Source organism: Ostrinia furnacalis, unplaced genomic scaffold (genome assembly GCF_004193835.3).
Source record: "Ostrinia furnacalis isolate ACB-3 unplaced genomic scaffold, ASM419383v2 OfSCF1456, whole genome shotgun sequence".
NCBI classification, from domain to species: domain Eukaryota; kingdom Metazoa; phylum Arthropoda; class Insecta; order Lepidoptera; family Crambidae; genus Ostrinia; species Ostrinia furnacalis.
The window spans coordinates 401,356-424,500 of record NW_021131695.1 but is presented as its reverse complement, the minus strand read 5'-3'; the positions used below and the strand labels follow the sequence as shown (position 1 = coordinate 424,500).

General features: G+C 35.2%; 1 protein-coding gene across 1 annotated transcript in view; it reads right to left on the bottom strand.

The window, feature by feature from the left end:
• Positions 1-7,014: 7,014 nt before the first annotated feature.
• LOC114352842 (tachykinin-like peptides receptor 86C) overlaps positions 7,015-23,145 on the bottom strand; it is a 49,822-nt gene continuing 33,691 nt past the window's right edge. The window contains exons 4-7 of the mRNA XM_028304582.1: positions 19,829-19,930; positions 11,184-11,318; positions 8,164-8,241; positions 7,015-7,243 (exon numbers count right to left, since the gene is read on the bottom strand). Coding sequence (XP_028160383.1) covers positions 7,015-7,243; positions 8,164-8,241; positions 11,184-11,318; positions 19,829-19,930 — 544 coding nt within the window. The remainder of the gene's footprint in view (positions 7,244-8,163; positions 8,242-11,183; positions 11,319-19,828; positions 19,931-23,145) is intronic.

Below are 23,145 nucleotides of genomic sequence, written 5' to 3'. Positions count from 1 at the left end.
GCAATTAAAAGTGACTTCTTATTATGGACAGCGATTTGAACACTGTGACATGTTATAGTTGAAATAAGTGTTATTTTTCAATGGCAATGTGAAGAAGGGTGCACTGTACACGATTTTTATGTAAAAACTAATTTAGAAACATTTTGAAGCTCATTAGTGATGTCAGTTGATTAGTGACAAAAGTATTGACATACCAAATGCGAGAGTTGTTTTTTCTATTATTATTAAAAGAAGTCCTAATTGCCTATAATTTTTCCAAAGCATATTCCAATCAAAAGTGCTTAATAAATAGAAATCTTTTTTCGCTTTATTTGGAATCATGAATAAGTTTCGACCGCTAATGCCACTTGACACTCCTTCCACAATGAGGGCTATCGTTTTAGCGCTCACCACTTGGCGCCACTGTAGAGTAAGGTCCTGTCACTTGCTAGTCGCGAAGACAGTGGCGCCAGCTTGTGAGCGCTAAAGTGGTAGGAGGACTATCGCATTTGCACTCATCAAGATGGCGCCACTGTAGAGTAAGGTCCTGTCAATCGCCAGGGGTGCCAACTGTTAAGTATAAAAACGATAGCCCTCATTTATTAGAAACAATGAACAGTACCTGTACAATAAATAAATATTTGTTTATGATAATTAAAACGTTAAGTTACTTCGCATATTTTAGGGATAATTAATTGCTTTGAAACACTGATTTGCTGTTGTTTAAAATTTTTCAGACGTAATTAATCCATTGCTTCGAATTTTTATTTGTTTAATTTGAAAAATATTATGATTTATTTAACATGCAGTTTATATGCTTGAGAGTTCAGTTGCGAGCAGATGTTAAGAAAAATAAGGTAGTATTTATCGCTTACGCAATTTCAATTTGCTTGTTCCCAATGAGTCACACAAACCGTTACTCGTTGGAAATAAATCCCATACAGTCACACTATTTTCTTACTGTAAGCTTAAGATTACTTTATTATTTTGATATTTAATGTTTGTGATTAGTATCAGTGTGACTGGTTTCACTTCGACCGCTGTGATAATGTGGTGAACCCCTCCCTTACATGCTATGAAAATTAAATGTTAATATTTATGTTATGAAAACACATGACGTATGTTCTCTACAGGGTGTTAGGTAAATGAGTATATGAGCCGACACTAGCCTATGTTAACAAGGGCATATAAATGGTATGGTAGTAATTTTTAAACAAAATAAATTTTATAAAATCCGATTTGTTTGAAAATTAAAATGAAGATATCAATTTTCTGACTTCACCATACCATTTATATGCCCATGTACCTAACACTCTGTATCGCAGTAATTCAGATAAATATGATTTCAATATTAATAAAATACATAAATAAGTACCTACCTCTTGAAATACACTACAAGCACTTAGGACGCAGAACGGAAGTACAAAACGTATGACATCATTAATTTGTATGTATTTTGATCTGAACATGCAAAAACATTGTTAGACTTCAACTGATTATGATAATGTGAATGTAAATATAATTTAATAAGACTGTCGAATTAGATGTAAATAATTAATTATATTATTATTAAAATATACATATGAAAGAAGTTTCCCGTCTTTATTTCTTGTACCATTTTAAATATGTATTGAGAATCATTCATCAATCAATTAATTGTGTATTCATCTATTTGAATTTAACTAATATTGTTAGTGTCAGGAAATTTATGTTAAACTAATGAAGTTTGAGTGCATTACTGCAGCAAAATTTTTATAAATGTTGTGCTTCAGAGAGTCGAGAGTATAGCAGATAATTAGTCCATCGTGAGCAGAGATTTGTCCACTAATAGCAAAATTCGTTCAAATTATAGTTTTAAAGTTATTAAGAAAAAACAGATTTTGCTGGGGTAATATTTGAAACGTTACCCCAGCAAAATTTTTTTTTGAAAGTCGTTCTATCCCGGAACCAAATACATGGAAGGTGGAAGGACGATGGAGACTGATTAGAAATTTAATATTTAAAAATCGTTTGTACGAATTACAATATTCCACATAACTGTACAAAACATTGACAGCTAAGCTACTAATTTGCAAAGTATACCTGTATGTATGGAGTGATCGCTTTTTTGTGACCTTTATAATTTGGCCGGCTTATAGAAGAATTCCTGATATTTTTTTGCAGTCCGATAACTTTNCAGACAGACAGACAGAGTTACTTTCGCATTTATAATATTAGTTGGGATTTTGAAGACTGTACTACTACAATTTTATTTAAATTTAATGTTTTGTTTTGTTTATTTAAAGCCTATTTTGTCATTTTAAAATTGATTATTTTGTTTTAAGATACTGGGCAATTACTGTGCTTTGATGTGGGCAATTAGTGTAAGTAATGGGCAATGACTGTACTTTTTGGAGGATTTTAAATTTATTTCAATATTTTTTAAACTACGTAAGTTTTAACTAAAAACTATTAATATTCTGTTTAACAGTTTATTGAGTTATACGAAAAAAGTCATAAATGGTCGATAATTAAAATACTTTCTTTAATTTTTCGTCTCAATGTGTTTGAAATCTTTAAGTGGGCAATAGCTATACGGTTTACCCTACCTACCTACAAAATCGCCATTTTATATCATAGCGTACATAGAATAATTAATAAAGTTTTATATAATGTAGATAATATAAAATATATAGTCAGTAATATGCCTCATATTTTCAATAATTTCTCTGTAGCTTCATAATCTAGTTTTAATAGTAGGGTTTTTATAATTTTTTTGCATGTTATGTACGTTACATCTCGAATAGAAGTAAAAGCAGAATTAATTTTGTTAAACAGCCAAGGGCCCAGATAGGGTAAAAAATCGCGTGCGAACAAAGTTTTGAATTCCGGTACCTTAAAAACAGGAGGCACACGTCTCCTTGATATAATTGTAGGTTGTGGTAAACGATGTTGGTGTAGGATCGCAGCCTTTATGAACAACTGCCTTACCGTAAGTACCTCGAATTCCTGATAAAGTTTAGCCGTAGGATAACGGAAAGGTTTAAAATGTAGAACTTTAATAACGGCCCTCTGTGCACGCTCTATGTTGATGAGATTAGATTTTTTGGCTCCGCCCCATGCCACTATACCATAGGTTAACAGTGATTGGCACAATGAGTAATATACGGTTTTGATAGTGTTTGGGTCTTTTATATGTCTAATTTTTTTAAAGATACAGATTATTTTTCGAATTCTTTTCCCGAGCGTGTCAATATGGCTTTTCCAATTGAGATTACTGTCTATAGTTATGCCCAGGTATTTTATTGATGACACCGGAGAAAGTTTCCCACAGTGACATGAAGTGCGGTCGGTACAACTATGTGCAGTTATAGAGAGATTCGTTGGTTGAGTACTTATTGGCAAATACCTCGTTATCGTGCATATCCGCGTATCTCTTTCGTATTAATACAAGCATCTTCCCCAAATTATCCACTAAAGTGCAGATACGCCTCTGCGTCTATTCTTTGTAAATATTTTTTAACTATCCAAAGGTAGGCGATCTTACTGTTTAAACAGAAACTCTCATGGCATCTCATATAAAATCAACTTGGCGGTAAAGAATAGCGAATATTGAGCTCATATTCTATACTAAGACTGGTTGCACCACCTAACTTCAACGGTAACTATAACCTTTCCTCACAAAAATACTAAGGCTGGGTTGCACCATCTTACTTTAACTTTGACAAACGTCAAAAATCTGTCAAAATCCATACAAAAAGCACCGGTTATCGTCAAAGTTACGGTCAAAGTTAGGTGGTAGTGTGGTACAACTTAGCCTAAGTAAGTTGGTTACTTTTAATCCTGCTAGCATTATCCTAATAATGCTAGCAGGATTAAAAGGACCTATCCTAATTATTTCGCGATAACCACACAAAGAAAACTTAATGCATCGGAAAATGCGGAATGCACTCGCAAATATGGCGTCTGGATTTCCCGTACTTTACCGCCTAATTGCAGCCTGCATTCATCTCTTTGACCGCTGGTCATTTCTTAATTAAAAAGGTGGGTAATGGCGAAATGAGCGGCAGATCAAAGGGCGGCTCCCTTTCACCTCACGCCCATACGTTTGCTCTCGTTATTAGCTAATTAAAATAAGCCAATGCGTGATACTGCTCTTGAAAGGCGTAATCAAGGTTGATTGGTCCTGATTGGATTTGTACGGAGCTCGATTTTAACCCTCAACCACTAACTTAAAACGAAAACTTTGAGCGACTTGGCAGACGCATTTATTAAATGTGTGTGAAAAATATTTAAAATGTTTGTATCCAAGGAATGAGCTTTCTGTTTATCATAATTTCATCCATAGGAAGCGATCTGTGATGTGATGGAGCAAACTTGCCTAGAATCGTGCTCTTGGGACTCATGAAAAAGGGGGATTTTCAAATGTAGATAATATAAGAACTAAACGATATTATTATCCCAACTAATATTATAAATGCGAAAGTAACTCTGTCTGTCTGTCTGTCTGTCTGTCTGTCTGTCTGTCTGTCTGTCTGTCTGTTACGCTTTCCCGCTTAAACCTCGCAACCGATTTTGATGAAATTTGGCATAGAGATAGTTTGAGTCCCGGGAAAGAACATAGGATAGTTTTTATCCCGGTTTTTGAAACAGGGACGTGCGCGATAAAGTTTTTCTGTGACAGACAAAATTCCACGCGGGCGAAGCCGCGGGCGGAAAGCTAGTTATTATTATAAATCGAGAGCCTCTTAGACTGGAACATTACCAATACGGTTAAAGGTAAAACCAAACGTAAGGAAACTAAAAAAATAAAATCTGACCAAAATACTTCGGTGTTCCCTGCGTAAATTAGTGACGGTGTCTGCCGTCGGTTGTGGGGGCGCTGCTGCGCGCCCGCCCGTGTAATGGCCAGCGAACGGATGGGCCGATGTGCACCTTTATAAACTTGATCATTTTCAACTTTATTGATGGAACCAATCAAAGTTTTCAGTAGAAAGAAGTGCCTCTACTTTTGCGATTTTATTTTTACTTGCTTACACTTACATGAGCTGATGGTGATAGATAAGTAAGTAAATAACGAAAGCTTCAACAAGAAAATTAACTTAACTAAACTTTAAAATTTAAATAATAAATATAATATTATGTAATAAAATAGTAATCATTTCTTCTACATACTTAATTTTGTTTTCCTCATTCCTCGCTACGAATTATAAAAATAAATAATTTGTCACTTGGCCGAATTCACTACTTTGGTCAAACTTTTCGTTAAAAGGAATCAAAATCAAAATCAAAATCAAAAAAATATTTATTCAGTTTAGACCACAAGTGGAACTTATGAACGTCAATAGAAAATAATAAAAAAAGAAAAGGTAGCCCTTATGGGGCACTTTACATGTCTCCTTATCTTTCTTCTTCTTCTTCTTCTTCTTTTCTTCTGCTTCTTCTTGAATCTTCATATTTACGAGTTAATATTTTACCCATAATTTTCTTCCATAGGTAAACAAAAGAAAACAATAACAAAGGCAAACCCAACAAAATACGGAAGGTAAAAACGCGTATAATGGTCGGTGTGCTAATTACCATCGTATTTCTACTGTCCACTTAATAAACTCATTTAAATCGCACATTCGCTGGCAAACATTGTAAACGCGACAATTCAGACCAATCGGTTTTAATTTGTAATCCGGCCCGGAGATTAAACGGCGACCGGTAAATACGATGGCCGGATTAAAAGTTAACGGTTCATTTAACCGGCTCCCTAACGGAACAGATTATTTTAATGCAGCTAAATAAGTTAAAATTGATTTTAAACATTTTAAAACTAATTATCCTGCTTTCGCCTCCGAGATTTATTTTACCATGTAGTACCCCTGTACGACAACCCAATCCGCACACAATATTCAGCGTAGTAGTATTAAAAAAACAAAAGCGCGGGCAACCCCACCCCTACCACGCTGTGGGCTCGGTGTCCGAGCGGTCTCATTCCTTTGTGCGCACGCGCAACGACCGCACGCAGTATAAGAAAAATGCTTAAGTGACGTCACCAGGANCGGTAAAAGACCATGTATAGACATCTCAGTGAGGAAATTAGAAGATCTTGGATCATCACTTCCATCTTTTATGTCCACATTAAGATCGCCGGTCACAGCCAGCGTTTTGACATTTTTAAGTTCATATAGTGTCTCATGTAATGACTGTACAAAATTATCAACATTATGTACAGATGGGGATCTGTAAATAGCTACCAATGCGCAAATGTCACCAATCCTCACAACAAGTCCATCGGCATCAGCTAATTTAGGTTCATATACAGACGCCTGTATAGTTTCGCTTATATATATTACAACTCCACTATTTTGGTTTATGTATTTAGATGATGCAAAACGAGTATAGTGCGGAAGACTAGGCAAGTTAGGCGCATGAGGTAGCCAGCACTCCGTCAGAACGATAATATCGAATTTTATATTAAGTCTTGTTATATAAGTTATGAAGCCATCAAAATTACATGCTATGCTACGAATATTTTGAACCACTACGTTAAGCGCTCCAGAGTTCGGGTCTAGCAGGTTTCTACACATATCAGGATTGTCGACAGGAATCGCTCGACCAACACCGACATTGGTATCAATGTCAGTGCTGATAAAATTTATATCATTTGCCATTGTTCCTGCGAGATACTAAATAAACGGTAACTTTGTGTGGTATGCGTAAAGCGACCCGGTCTGACAATCCATGATAATATGACATTAATAAATGAGCACATAAGAAACCAAAACCACTGATTAAGCAAAAGAGGCAATAGTTATCAGCACTAAGATTTCGAGGTTCATAAGAGGCAATATACAGAGATAAATTAAATAGCAAATAATAATATGATATATAATATGAATGATAAAATAGGATAAATATTATATTATTGATAATACTTACTGCACATGCATTTACAGCATTAGTTGACACAATTTTCAGCGTAGCAAAACTTAACGATACATAAAAACCAAATAACAAAACACAATAATTAAGTAGAATAAGTCCTTCACTTGCCACCGGGCATAGTCAGTCCTGTTTGCCTTTGCCTGCAGCTTGCAGCTTGGCTTCTTCCAGGTCTTCCTGTCTAGTTACCACAATTGCAGGTTCACCTTCTGATTTTCTTAAGAGCACAACCCCTTTAGAGATCCAGCAGAACTTGAACAAACCATCCTTGACGAGTTTCTTAGCCGAGCTTAGTAGAATTTTTGTTCTTGGTGTTAGCATTTCAGAGACATAGATTGGCACTCTCAATGTGCTGAGACCCAGGTGGTTGGTATTCAGTTTATTATCTTTATTTTTATTATTAAAGGTCTTATTATAGTTCTTATTATAGTCTTATTATAGTCGTAAAAACTAGCAATTTATATAGTAAATATAAATTGCTAGTTTTTACGACTCTCCCCAATAAGCTTTATAATTTACGAGCAACAATGGGCTTTAGTGGCATTATTATTGCATTATCCGACCCCAAATCTGTTTGTGCCATCCGTCAGATATCATCTATGGGCCCGCACGCTATAGCCTGATTTTGATTAAAAACAAAATAGCAAACCAAATTGCTTTGTCGCATGATGTTGCAAAGTTTGGAAAGACAACGAAATAAAAACTATCATATTTACTTACAGTTCTGTAGGCAATATCAATATCAATCTCATATCAATTTCCTAGAAAGATATTAATACCTATAGTATTATAATAAAAAGGTTTTAGTAATTTTGATGAAAACGACTTCGGGGAAGGTTGTATTTGACATCCCGTTCTGTTACTAGGTCAGATAGACGTTATTAGAAAACTCTTTCAACGCGACGTAGTACTTTAGTGGCTCTACTCAGGTCCGAAAATTACCTTTGGCGTGGCCTTCAAAGGATCATTTTGTCACGGGCTTGTTCCACAAAACGGCGCTCGCTGCCTTTATACAAAGTTAGGTGATTCGCCTTTGCAAGGGGTTCGAATGACGGGCTGTAGTTAGGAGTCACGACTAATAAATTGAGTGAAAGGGATTTTTTAATTTGGTTAGTTAGGAACGCTGACATTAACGAAAAGGTTATTTTATTTGAAAGTCCTGTAGCACGTGCCATTTTATGAAATTGTTTCGATTTCAAACTTAAATTGACAAATTGCGTTTTAATGTGTTTTTAAAAAACCTCCATATCATTCAATCTAAGTGTTACTTACACGAAATCCATATATGAGACATCGGGCAATCCATCAGGCCACGATAATAGGCACGCAGTTTTGAGGGTGCCCTTCGATCTGAAACAAGGTTTGATCAGTTAATTAAATTGCAATGTACTTGCATACATAGTTACTACTTCACTAGCACACAACTCGAGGAGGTAAGAGGCCTATTGTCGGAGGAAAACAAACTTTGCCTACCACTTCAGCAGACCTTGGCCTAACTCAAGTATAATATTATTGTAGTTAAACTTGGAAGTTACTAAGAAAGTTATTAAAGTTTGATTTATCAGAAAATACTAGTAAATCGTTTCTACTAAACCTGTCGTGTCAACAAAGTGTCGTGTAAAAAGATTTAAAAAATATTACAGTATGCGACATGCGTGTTCCAAAATGTGGTCTTGGCAATTTTTTTCCAATCCCGAACTAAGAAGCTTAACGTTTTTTTTTTACTTTTCACCCAATTACTGGTATTTTCCAGGCTCTAAATCAATCAAGGATTAAAGTTCCGTCGGTAAATTAGTTTAGAAATGTCAAAAAAACAGGCTTTCAAAATATTCCGTTCCATAAATGTTTTCCTAGGAATAGCTTTTTTTGCCTCTATGAATTTCAATTTTTCAGATTGGGATGTTAATATAATTTACCTTCGATTCCAAGAGTCAACTTTTTATAAGAAATTTTAGATTGGATAAATAATTAGTTAGGTATTTAAGGTATTTTATGGGTAGTTATTTTATATTCGTAAATAGTTTTAGATAAGATACCAACGAGATAGCGTGTAGGTCTCACTGATAGTTCGAATATTACGCCAATATGAGAATTTACGTGTCAGCATGGTGTTGAAGGATTAGATGATTATGACTCGAATTTTTTAATCGGAAAACAAAGTTAATTTCAAGTAATATTATATTAACATTACTAAAGTAAAAGTATTTTATGGCCTATCTGTTATCTAAACTATATACAAGTTAATTCCAAGCCATAAAATCGTTATTCCTTAATGCTCAAAGTCTTTTGTAAGTGATGAGGTCGTGTGGAAATCATAAAACGATATCTTATAAAAAGTGGAAGAGTCGTGACTCGCAAAATCTAGTCCCTTAAAAACGTATTTTCCTTTTCAATAAAGAATCTAATATTTATTCAACCTAATCCAGGGCTTCCTAGAAAAACGGCTCGAATATTTCTCGATAGCTGAAGGTTCTTTTTACATTGAAATGCGAGATCCAACTTGCAAGCTTCTTAAGTCCTTTGTTCCGATGAAAATAATATAAAAAGTGACAGGAAATGGATTGACTGAATGAATTGGGTAAGAAATTATACGAGCAAGATTGCATTTTTATGGCAGAATTTCTATTATGACGGTAAAATAAAGTTTCTCGTTTAGAATTTATCACTCAAATGCCACACTACTCAGAAAAATCATTCATCATTATTCATAAAATAAGCTTTAAGGTCTAGATTTTTACTTTGGTACCTACTCATAAATCTATGTTTAAGTATCATAACCCGCTCGAGATGTATTTAATTTTATTGAAACCTTGAATTATATTAAGTTCTGATTTAAGCGTATCAGTAATACATAAAAATCTGGGATGACTGAGTGAGTTTGGTGTTATGCTAAAAGTAAGAAGTTTTTTAAATAATAATATTTTGGTGTCTATATATTACACACGATATAATTTAACTACGAGTAAGTATGATACATACTGACAGTGTAATAGATTAAACGATACTCCACAAGGTCTCGGTAAACGTTTTTTTACTGTTGTGATGTTTTTGACATCTTTGATCATGTAACCTTTTAATACGCGTCTTTTGTAATTCTGTGAATCTTTATTCAGTGAGTTTTCGTTTTACTAAAACATTATATTGTTTTGGAGTATTAGTAACGGGATTTTAAGGTGATTATTTTAGGGAAACTAATTATTATAAAGCTGAGACTTTGACACCCCGTATTAGTCGGTTTCTAGGAATAGATACATAAGAGAAATGTTACTAATTTGTTAAAAAAACATTACTCCTACATATTTATAGAAAAAACATCTTCGTGGAAGCACTCAACATATTTTTATTTCTTCTGCTAAACTAAAATACTTATTGTGTTAATGTTTTTCCGTCAGTAAAACCAGATGGCTAGCCTACGTGGGCCAGATTTTGAGTGGGAGTAAAGATAATTTGAATTAGATTAAGAAGAAAATATTTAAGTAAGTTTTTGGGTTATTTTTCTCCAGCAAACAGCTGAGTATTTTCTTCGAAAACCCAAGTTTTCTTTAATAAAATAATATGTGTGGGTAGCAGCTACGATGTTTTACATGTACCTATTGTTATTTTTTTTTGCACAAATCTCTGTGTTCCCCTTTTTACTCACTGAGATTATAAATAATTAAAGAGCGTTGTCCTATAATATTTACAGTCAGTAGATCATGAAGAAAAAAATGTTGGAACTAAATTAAAAGGTTGTTTTCTTTGTTAGTATTTAATTTTATTGTATTTCCCAGCTCTAAATGAGGCTTACTCTATCAACTAGTGCTGGTGGGCGTGTAAAAGTAAATTATGCTTTTTATTTTAAAATCGCTTGGTTTTAAATGATTTTGCTAGCGAGAGGCTAGCGGAGTAGGGTAATTGACAATTAGGCTCTTCAGTAAGTTTATTACCATAAAGTCAGACATAGCACGGCATATTTATGTCACGTTCTAAGCATATTTTTTATTTGTCTTGTTTTATATCACGCACTTATTTACCGTGACGTGTAAAAAATACTTTCATTATACCAACAGTTACAATTTTATTAAGTTTCTTATAGGTCTGAGCTTTAGAAAATTGTTCCTGTGTCTATCTTCTTCTTCTTTTTATCGTGTCGACAACAAATCTACACAGTGTCAGACCAAAACTCCGCCACAAGAGTGGCGTTGTCAGCAGCATTCATTAAATCCTCCTGGTTGCGTGCAGTTGCTCGGGCACTCAGGGTACGACATCAACCTGTATCTATGATTTTAAGGTAGACATTTTATGTACATTACCTGTATTCCTTAGTAGTAGAGTAGAGTAGACAGGGTATAGCTAGCAGCATCCCGCTGACCCAGATCCCAGCAATCATGATGAGGGAGCAGGTTTTGGACATGCGCGGCCGCATCGGCCTGACGATGGCTTGATACCTAGACAAATGACATCAAATTAGCACCTTAAGGCGATAAGAATCCTCAATCCGCGTCAAATGGGCATTTTGTAAAAGCCTTCTCCTCTTTTACTGCTGGACTCTAATCGCCTTAATATGTAACATAATTTTCTACTGAAGTTTATTTCAAACTAGCTTTCCCCCCGCGGCTTCGCCCGCGTGGAATTTTATCTGTCACAGAAAAACAATACCTATCGCGCGCGTATTTGCTCACCGTTTAGACCTACCCTGGACTACGACAAACATTTTAAAACCAAAATCAGCTCAATCGGCCCTGCCGTTCTGGAGTTTCAATCAGACTAACGAACAACAATTCATTTTTATTTATATAGAAGATTAGAAGCACCATTCAGTAGCTTATTTTAATTTACTTTCTTTAAGCCTTGATTTGTTTGATGCCGGTTGTACACCAAGAGCTAAACTACGTTAGCACGCATAGCTGACGCAGTTTATTATAGTTGTGTGCAAACTGCAAAACTGCTTAAGCTAAGCTAAACCAACTTAGCTTTTCTCTTGGTCTGCAACCGGCATAAGAAGGCAATAGTAGAGGCGGTTCTTTCTTTTTGATGTTGATTTGATAATTTACTCAAGCAAGACTCCAAGGTGTCTAAGGTAAATAATTTTTATCCTTCAATTAGTCCCTACTTCAGTCTGAATCTTTTCAAACTTTGTCACAGTCACGATGTCAATTAATTAGTCTTAAGTTCTTAACTAACCTTTCACTTCGTCTAACTTGATTTACTTAAAAACTTTAACTTTTATTTACTTAGTTTCATTTCACACTATTAGCTTAAACATTTTTTTTACCAAATCAACCAAACTTTAGATTTGTAACCTGATCAATCGTCTCGAAAAAAAAAATTTTATTTGTAAACAAATTATTGAAAACATCTTTGTTTTTCTCATCTTACCGTAAAAGGCACGCACATTTTTTATTGAAAAAAAAATCTAATTCAATTTAGAATCTGTTTTCACGTTCAATATTGTCAATTTGAAGAAGGGTTTTTCGAAAATTAATTTCCCTGTCATTTCTCAAACAAATTGCTGTACGAAGGGGAAGGGATACATTTCGAACTCGTACCTATTTATTTTATGGCCTACAAACCTCAAGTGTACACTTACGCTTCTTTTAGGCAGATTTATGTCGTTATCGATAAGTTATTCATACAACACATTATCTAAAGTATATCGTAACTATAAAATAATCGTGACAGTGAAATACGATAAATCATCATAAATACCTACAATGTTACCTATTTCCGCCAATATTAATTACTTGCCAAATCATGCGGTAATAGTCACGACAGAAATAATCTAATAATACGTCTAAATGAACACGTGGTAGGAATTTTTTCCTCGTATTATGTAAGAATAATAATAAATTACTCATAAACGTGTTGAAACGTGACAAATGACTGTGGTATTAAAAATTACTGAGACCGGTAACACTCTTATTTACCTAGCCCCAAACTATGGTGATCAAGTAAAGGAAAATGTTATTTAATCGGTTAAAGTAGAGGTTGAATTTAAAGTAAATAAAAAAATTCAACTCTAGCTAATGCTCATCCTGCTAACATTTGCTACGAAAGTTAAAATTGCCAAACGCATTCTCGATAATTTTATCGGTCCATGAGAATATGGATAAAGTGACTTTAAATGAAGAAATAAATACCCCATTTGGAATAGACTTCAAACTGACGATCATAAAACATAATGGCGTCTTGGTCTTACTTCTAAATTGTTTTCCACATTTGAAAAACATCAAACGATCGTATGATTTTGCGTTAAAAGTAACATGAGAAATGATTTATTAGAGCTGCCTAAATGAAACTTAAAGACATTCCAGACTCCTTTGGAAACACGCATAGACATTTTTTATTTGTCTAGATCTAGACCTCATCAAAATGACAGTCAAAGGGATACAAGAACAAAATATTACGCAGCGTTTCAATAAAACTTTGAGATGTTGAAATAGGTACTATTTTTGTTCCTAGTTCCTTTGCTCACGTTTTATTTGCTCTGTAATTCATTATTAAGACTGTTTGTCAAATATTGTAAATTAATATCTGATAAGGCACAAATATCAAATACAACTAACTATGTATCGACTATGTATGTTGGCATAACAGGTTTTTAATTCCATGAGTTTCCAACCTCAAACGGACAGCTTTATCTTTTTCTATCAAATAAAAAGTAACCTGTTTGCCCCAGGCATTGGATGTACACTGGTAGGTTTAGGCTCAATTCACACGTAAAGTTTTGTCAGTTGCTGAATTTAAGGAATTTTGTAAGCATCTGTTTATACATACTATCAGTACCTCTAGTATGAACAACTTTCGTCTTCGAATCGTTTGTGTACTCGATAAAATTCGATACTCAATCTTCGAATTAAACGATAACGTGACAATTTTGATTCTCAAAATAAGTTTCGTGCAACCACATCTCATACTAAGTTCACTTTACGACACGTTCACAAGGGCGCTGTTGTAGTTTTCTTACTTAATCTTTTGATGGCGATTCGAGTACGCAAACGATTTGAACTCGAAAGTTTTTCGTGCTAGCCGTACAGATCCAAGAGTTTCTCGTGTCCATCGTACTAAAAATACGTCGTAGCTACGTAGTAGAGGCTCGTAGCATTGTAGCATCATACTTGACTGTTAGCATCTACGAAAGAGCAGCAAACTACGGTCGCTTACAGTCGATTTCATCATTCATTGAGTTTGATTGCCTTATGGTATTGAAACCTCCCAATATAGATTCTGTTCATGCTTTTACATGTGCGGTCGTAAATCAGTTTTATGGACTAAAAATAAATTGCATCTACCAAGAGTTTACTTTTAGTATCGTTTTACCTGAAATAAACTTAACGTTTGTTTTTTTACAGCCAAGGAACACCCGGTGGGGCTATGAAAAGCTAAGGGATATAATTATGAGCTTAAAATAGAAAACAATTTCGTTAGTAATAAGTTTGATGTGCCTACAGTATAGAGGATAAAGATATTTTTAGGACGACTTGGAATTTGGTCAAGGAGATTTCATAAAGTTAATTAGATAAGATTAATGTGATACTTAATATTAATATTATTTTCAAACTAACAATAAATCGCTTTCTCGAATTTTCAAGGGCTGAGTTTTCTCATAGAGTAAGGAAACTTCTTTTCAAGCCCAGCAATTTATAAGCTCAAATAAGTTAGAGTAAAGTAATTTTCACGAGCGATTTTGGAATAAACAGTTTGTCATATTTTTGTATTGTTACAGGAACTTTCGCTCTTCGATTGATGTACAGAAGGGTTTTTGTATCCAATCCCCCTTTACACGAGTAGGTTTTATGTAATATCTTACCCTTCCGCTTTTTATTACGATATTTTCATCTAGTGGGAAATCATAATGGTAAATAGTCAATAGTCAATATCTTTATTGCATTCCATGTTGTACATAACAATAGTGATACACATCCACAACACCACTTTTAAAAAGGTCATTTATTAAAAATAGTTATCAACCTAATGGAGTGCTTAAGCTAGTTAATTTATTCTAGGGCACCCCTTTAATTTCAATAAATAGCCGGGATAATACATACCCAGTTAACGATTTAATAGCGTAGTTAGCCTTAACGGCGTCCCTTATGTTAAGTCGTGTATGCCATCTATAGTAACTTCTAAAACTCATACCATAAACTAAAATAAATGTGAATCGCTGGGACATGTTACACGATGGCACTAATGACAGCTTGCAGTAATGTTTTGAGCCATTGCAATTAAATGTCAATAAAATAACACAGGAAAAGGTATGAAATATAAATATAAATCAAAGTGTAAAAATTATTTTAAAAAGCCTACTTGAAAAAATACAATGAATTTTAAAAAAAGTAGTTAATAAATGATTAGATTTGCTTTGATCGCTTTATGGGGTATTAAAAATAAGCTTATCCCCCATTAATCAGAGGAAATGGGATCATGTGAACATGGGAAAAGTTAGACACACTGTTAAAAGGATTGCTTTGATATCAGGATTACGAGTTTCGTTAATGTTTTTTTTAAATACCGGTTTATATTTTGGTGAAAATTTAAATTGAGTTTGGTTTTGTAAGACCTTTTCATAAAGAAGTAAATTTTCTGATAAATCATGGTGCCACGATAACAATATATCAAACGTGTCAGGCAGCGGTTGAAAAATAATAGCGGAGGATTGAGTTTAGCGGCATGTATACAGGGTGGAAACGATAAGTGATCTCACTCGATTATTTCTAAACTATACAAGAGAGTGTACTATATGTCAACGCGAAATTGTGAACTCCGTCAGTTTAATAACGCGTGATATTGTAAACTAACAGTGGGTTAGGTTAGGTTAGATTGTAATGTAACTACGTCAGATTATAATCTGACGGAATTCACAATATTACGGTGACATATATAAGTATCCTGAAAGTGCTTCATGAGCTCTATCAAATGGTGTAATACTTGGGTTATTGAAGAAACTGGATCTATCCAAAAATTCAATATTTCCTTCATACTTACCAGTTTTACGATATCTTGTATAGTTTAGAAATAATCGAGTGAGATCACTTATCGTTTCCACTCTGTGTAGTGAGGTTTATGTTTTGCAGTGCTTGGATAGAAAATTCCTGATACCTATCAATATTAAGACTGGCATTTACTTAGGTGATATGCCTAACACCTATGTATTGTGTGATATTTATTTATTTTATTCGTTGAAATTTTGTTTACGCTTACGCTACGCGATTTTATGTACTAAGCTTCACAAAGCGTTTTGGTTATACCAGTTAATACATATTACAAAGAAATCTCAAATAAACGAAACAGATGAGAATTTGAATTCGTTTGTAAAATTCCATGAGCAAATGAATTTGAAAATCTCAGAGCATTTGCCCAGAACAGTGGACGAGGCCGAATACGGACTGTAGAGATCCTGAGAATGTGTTCATTTTATCGAGTTTCAATTGGCCTGTATGTGGTATTCGCTCGTAATTGCCTTTGTTATAATGCCTGTAGCTATCATTAGTTTTATTTACTAGCAAAACATGGAAATAAACAACACCCTTTGATAATGAAACATACTCACTTAAACTGATTGCTGTTATGATTGATTGTAGTAGTTGTTTATTAGAAGATCGTAGGTTGTCTATTGTTTTCGATTGAGTAGAGAAAAACTAGCTGAATGGAAAAATACCACTTGTTAGGTATAAGCACTATGTAAGAAACCTTAATTGTGCCTTAAGACAAGGATTCGTGTAATGTTATACTAGGTAATTAATTAGTGTGTGACGGTTTAGAGGAGGCTTATACCCGTTTTCACCATCAATCCCTGATTTTAAGTGACCCCCTTGAAAACAAAATTCCTGTTATGTGTTACCATAGGGGTCACTTAAAAATTAGGGATTGATGGTGAAAACGGGCATTAATCTCTCTTAGAAAGGGTGTCTTTGAGTATTGTTTTATGACTATTAAGTAACACAAAGTGTTACCGTAACCGTGTCTTGGCTAGTCTTTGTTCAATTTTAGCAGAGTGTGATAAAAAGACAGTAAACTGTTCGCACGTACGCTCACGTACTTTAATGAATACAGGCTCTCAAAGTAACGCCGTAAAAAGTACAAGAAAGGGACCCAGATCTCGGCTGTCATTCAAGTCAAGTAATAATAAATAATAATATTTTGTGCCAGATACAGTTTACGAGTTGACAACCGACACTTGTTTCGCCATAACAAGGTTTATGTGCTCTCGGGACAACGCGTGTGCCTTAAAACATTTTGACTGCTCCGTGATGCTGTGCGTGCTAAGGAATTTAAGAACTATATCCGTCAATGGCAATATTTATGCTCTACTAGCGGCCGCCCGCGACTTCGTACGCGTGGATCCCGTTTTACCCCCTTCATCTATCTTACGCTGTTTAGATTTTTTCATTCAAATATTTTTTCCCACTAACTCCCGTTCCCGTGGGAATATTGCAATATCCTGTTGTATCTAAGCTTTAAGTTTACTAAGGTACCTGCATGCCAAATTTCAAGCGTCTAACTTAAGCGGTTTAGATTTTTCATACAAATGTTTTTTCCCGCTAACTTTCGTTCCCGTGGGAATTTAGCAATATCCTGTTGTAACTAAGCTCTAAGCTTACTAAGGTACCTGCATGCCAAATTTCAAGCGTCTAACTTAAGCGGTTTAGATTTTTCATACAAAAGGATTTTCCCGCTAATTCCCGTTCCCGTGGGAATTCTTAAGTATCCTATAACCTGCCCAGGAGTATGAAAAATAATTGTACCAAGTTTCGTCAAAATCCGTCGAGTAGTTTTTGTTTCTATAAGGAACATACAGACAGACAGACAGACAGACAGAAAGACAGACAGACAAAAATTTTACTAATTGCATTTTTGGCATCAGTATCGATCACTAATCACCACCTGATAGTTATTTTGAAAATATATTTCATGTACAGAATTGACCTCTCTACAGATTTATTATAAGTATAGATATAGATGACAGTGTGTCAGTAAGAGCCAGTAAACCATTTTATCATAGCACCACCAGCAAATACCAATTTGTTGTGTCATTTAACAGTAAGTATGTGCAAACAAATGAACTCATGGAAATGTACGTGGTCTATTTCTAAGAAGTTTTATAATGGCTTAATCCATTGAATTAAGTTGAATTACATTTAAGAATAATTTTACGGTGTTACGTGTAATTTGTAAGTCTTTAACATTTAGTTAATTAGTCAAATTACTCATTAAACTGAGAATTAGAACGTGTGCCTAAACTTTGTCTCCTACAATTTCACTTTACTTTCTTCGTGACGTCTTCATAAGACTTGGATATGTAAAGTACATACTAAGAATCCATTATAAGCATTTCAGAAAATCAGTAGGGGAGACCAAGGTGAGTAGTAACAGAGGAAAGTTGTGACATTGTCGATTTTTGGAAACCTATTAACTATTAGCGAGCTCGTAACAGTGCGCATTTGTTAGCTCGAGACTTGTCACAACTATCCTTTGTAACAACTCACTTCGGTAACCCCATAAAAGTGTCTCTACCCAGAATATGGGTATGAACTATGGAGCGTAACAAATGGAGGCTAATTTGTCAGGAGGGTCAAGTGGTCAAGACCCTGCAATAAGGGATTAACCAAAGACTGGCGTTCAGAAAAGGAAAGGACTGAAATGTTGACCGCATAGTATAATTATATGTAGTTACTGAGTAGAAAATTTAATAGTTTATCCACAATTAACACGCTTTTCCATAAATCATAGTGGTTTTTACGTATTATGGCATGTAAATTATTTATTTATTTCAGGTACAGTCACAGTGTGTAGAACATCACACTTATTAATAGAAAATAAATACAGCCGGAAATCAATTTTCAAAACAAACATAAAGTACATACCTACTAAAAATAAAATACATATTCCTATTGGATTGCAATCCCCTTATTTACTTTGGAGCGCCAATAAAATATTATTCGTAAAATAAGTTGCACCAGTGTGAACGGGAAATAGGATTTTTCCTGCTTACCTACGCAATTTATTGAGAGCTGCGCCAGTCTTTGAATTTTGTTTCCATATATCTAGCCTACAGATATTTTATGTAGGTCTGACGGAACATAAAAATGGAATCCAATACAACTTTTCATGCTTCCTACCTAACAATCTTGCCAAAATTACTCTATTTACTAAGTTGGCTGGTGAAAATTTACCAGTTTACTCAAGTAAATTATGTAAAACCTTATCTTAAAGTCTAAAGGAACGTGCCGGTTCCTTGATAACTTGTTTTCGTCTAGAAACGTATAACGCTTTTCCAGAAAACTTTTGTGTATCAATATCTGTCATTTCAGTATATTCCAATAAGCGAATTCTTATTTCCTTTGTCCAACCATTTGGGGTATTTTAACGTGTTCTCAAGAGATATCAACGTCAATAACCATTTAGAAATGTGCGATCAGTATTTTCTGTTTGTTTTGCTTACTTCTAAAGGTACAGTTACATGCTCTTATAATATCATGCTTAAAACAAGCGTGCTCGAACAATTAAAAATGAGCATGCTCATTATTAGATATGTTTCGACACACATGTTACTAAGTAGCAATTCCTCAATATTGGCATGATTTAATGAAATGAGCATGTATACCTTATTAATTAAATACTAGCTTTTCGCCCGCGGCTTCGCCCGCGTGGAATTTTGTCTGTCACAGAAAAACTTTCAAATTTCATCAAAATCAGTTCAGTGGTTTAAGCATGAAAGTAAGACAGACAGAGTTACTTTAGCATTTATAAATATTAGTATAGAAGTATAGATAGTCAAACCAAACCAGGCAGACGACTCTATGTAGAATAGCGAAAGTCAACCCAGCTGACATAAATTACCACTTCATGTAGGTAGTTTATCGACGAACCTTGTCCGCTTGATATAACTAGAATTCAGTGCTGCCCTGGCCTACCCGCACTTAACACAGACTATATTTTATGCAGACTCTAATGTTACCTGTCAAAAGAGATGCCGGTGAGTGTAAACACGCTCGCTGCCACCGTCACGTTGGCGATAAAATTGCTGAGCTGGCAGTACCGGACGCCGAACACCCAGTCGCTAGAACAAAGAAAATCCATTAATATTGCCGCAAAAAACACTGGAAAATAAAGCCTTAATGTTATAGTCGACAATCTAATATTAATCTTTATTTTCATTTTAAAATTGTGTTGTGAATACCTTGTCGAGTTCAACGTGCGCGATATATCAGAAGCTAGACGACAATATAGCCGCGAAGATGATCATATTTCATACATTTTTCTCCCATGTTTGCGGTGGCGCTAATGGCGAAACACTCGTTATTGCTAGACACATTTATTATAGCGCTTTATTACACCAGGAATGCCACTCTACAAAACTTTCAACGGCGTTAAAATCAAATTGATTGTTAAAGTTCTCGTTACTTTCGTTGCCTCTTTGCGAGCGTTAACCAAAGTTTCGAACTTGAACTCTGATGTTGTAATTCAAGGGTTTCTTTAGACTTAAGATCTGAATTTAAGCTTGTGAATTATCACGGAATAACAACCGCACAACAACACTGAAAATTGTTCAGAAGTTCGAATAATCTGATAATTCGCTTTAGTAATTAATTTTAAATTCATGAACTACCCATATTAAAATTTTACATTCTAAAAACTGATTACCAATGTAATTGTCAATCTAGTTGTCTCTCTCTCTCTCTATCAATCAATATGTTGAAGTTGTGATTACATTTTCATACTGTTCTGTAAAAGTAATGACAACACTATTATACACTTGCGAGCAAAAGTATGGAATCACTTACTACTAACCAATTTGTTAGTAACAAAAAAAGTAGCACCATTTTAAAGATTAAACTTTTAACTTTAAATTGATACCAAATTCATTTAAATCACACCAGTATTTAAAAAGATATCCCGGCTGATGTGATGAAGTAAGGAAAAGGACATGTATCAACTGTTTGATACGTCGCGAGTTGCGGCCTATTTACCCCCCATAAAAGTAAGTGTTTTCGGATTTTTGCTTTCACACGTTGATCCATACACATCTCCGCTTCTTTTGACACTTTACCTGGGATTCTACACCTTCAGAAGCAGCACAAATCGTTGCACTATTGCAAGAAGGGCTCAGCCAGCGGGCTGTCGCACGTCAGCTCCACATAAGCCAGTCCTGGGTTTCGAAAGTTTTAAGACGCTTTCGGGAGACTGGTGGCTTTATCCCGAGACCAAGTTCTGAACATTGCCGGTGCACATCGCAGAGGGAAAACCGTTTTTTCATGTCAACTTCTCTACGAAATCGTCATTTGACTGGTATCGACGTCCAGCAAGAGCTCAGAAATGTTCGTAGGATAGCTGTTAGCAAGTGGACAGTTTGTCTAAGATATAAACAAAAGAATTTGACTCCAAAAAGGCCTGCCACAGGCTTGAAACTGACGGCAGGTCACCGATAAGCAAGCTTTCAATTTGCTCCTACACATCTCGATGGGAAGTCGAGCAAGCCACCCCCATAAGCCAATGTTTTAGCGAACCAGCACTGCACAAATCGCTCCCCAGGCCGTCTATAGACCCGACCTCTTCGACTGCTGCACTGCAAAAACAGTCTGCATTCATCGGAGAACAAAACTCGCCTCCATTACTCGCCTTCCGAGTGCGACCTAATTGAAAGCGTGCTTGTCGGTGACCTGCCGTCAGTTTCCAGCCTGTGACAGGCCTTTTCGGAGTCAAATTTTATTGCTCATATCTTAGACGAACTGTCCACTCGCTAACAGCTATCCTACGAACAATTCTGAGCTCTTGCTGGACGTCGATACCAGTCAAATGACGATAGAGAGGTTGACATGAAAAAACGGTCATCCCTCTGCGATGTGCACCGGCGCTGTTGAGAACTTGGTCTTGGGATAAAGCCACCAGTCTCCCAAAAGCGTCTTAAAACTTTCGAAACCCAGGACTGGCTTATGTGGAGCTGACGTGCGACAGCCCGGTGGCTGAGCCCTTCTTGCAACAGTGTAACGATTTGTGCTGCTTCTGTAGGTGTAGAATCCCAGGTAAAGTGTCAAAAGAAGCCGAGATGTGTATGGATCAACGGGTGAACGCAAAAATCCAAATACACGTGCTTTTATAGGGGGTAAATAGGCCGCAACTCGCGACGTATCAAACAGTTGGTACATGTCTTTTTTCTTACTTCTTCTCATCAGCCGGGATATCTTTTTAAATACTGGTGTGATTTAAATGAATTTGGTATCAATTTAAAGTTAAAAGTTTAATCTTTAAAATGGTGCTACTTTTTTTTTACTAACAAATTCGTTAGTACACAAGATCGCGTGGAAACAACTTCATGTAAGTGATTCCATACTTTTGCTCGCGAGTGTAGTTAATCACCTCTTCAAATAAAAATAGTAAAGCGTATACTTAATTTACCTATGTAAGCTATTTCAAACTTGTTCGTCGTAGACGATTTAAGCTCTGTTATTTATTGCCTCATCCAAACTAAGCGTTATTTAAACTCAAAGTTCTAAACTGTTTAGTCCGAAACGATAAATATGTAGCTTAATTCGTTGTTTGGGGTAGAAGAAATAAGAAACTAGTTTGGATACCTAATCCTTTATTATTTCCAGCCATTAATGGGCACTTCTTCGAAATTGCATTCTTCGGCTGATTCATATGGACAAATTTCAAATTAAATTTTGGGTCTGTAACATAGACTCGTATGAAAATAGATACACCCAATAACATATATTTGGATGAGGGACTCGTTTTTGTAAAGTAGTTTTCAAGATATCGACGTTCAAATATTTTGTGCCCATATGAATCAGAATTTGTTACATATTAATCAAAAATAGAAATAAAATTTAAAATCTTTATGTACAATTGGCTCTATATTAAGAAAATAATCATATTATAACAAAAACAATGATCTGTTGTTATGAAAAAAATATCAGTTATCAAAATATTACGAGAAAAAAATGCAACGAATTCCACAAAATTCATGAAAAACATTTTTTGAAACTAGTATACATCCATAATATTTTGTCATCATCATAATCATTTCAACCATAGGATCCACTACTGAACATAAGCCTCCCGCAATAATTTCCATAATGACCGGTTGGTAGCGGCCTGCATCCAGCGCCTTCCTGTGAATGAACGTTCTGCACTGAGCTTTCCGGCACGTGGCTTCCACTCCAGAAACTTGCTATCCCATCGGCCATCAGTTCTGCTGCAGAACTTCTGCATACTGTGTCCTGCCCATTAACACTTCAGCTTGCTAAAACATCGGGCTATGCCACCATGCGACTT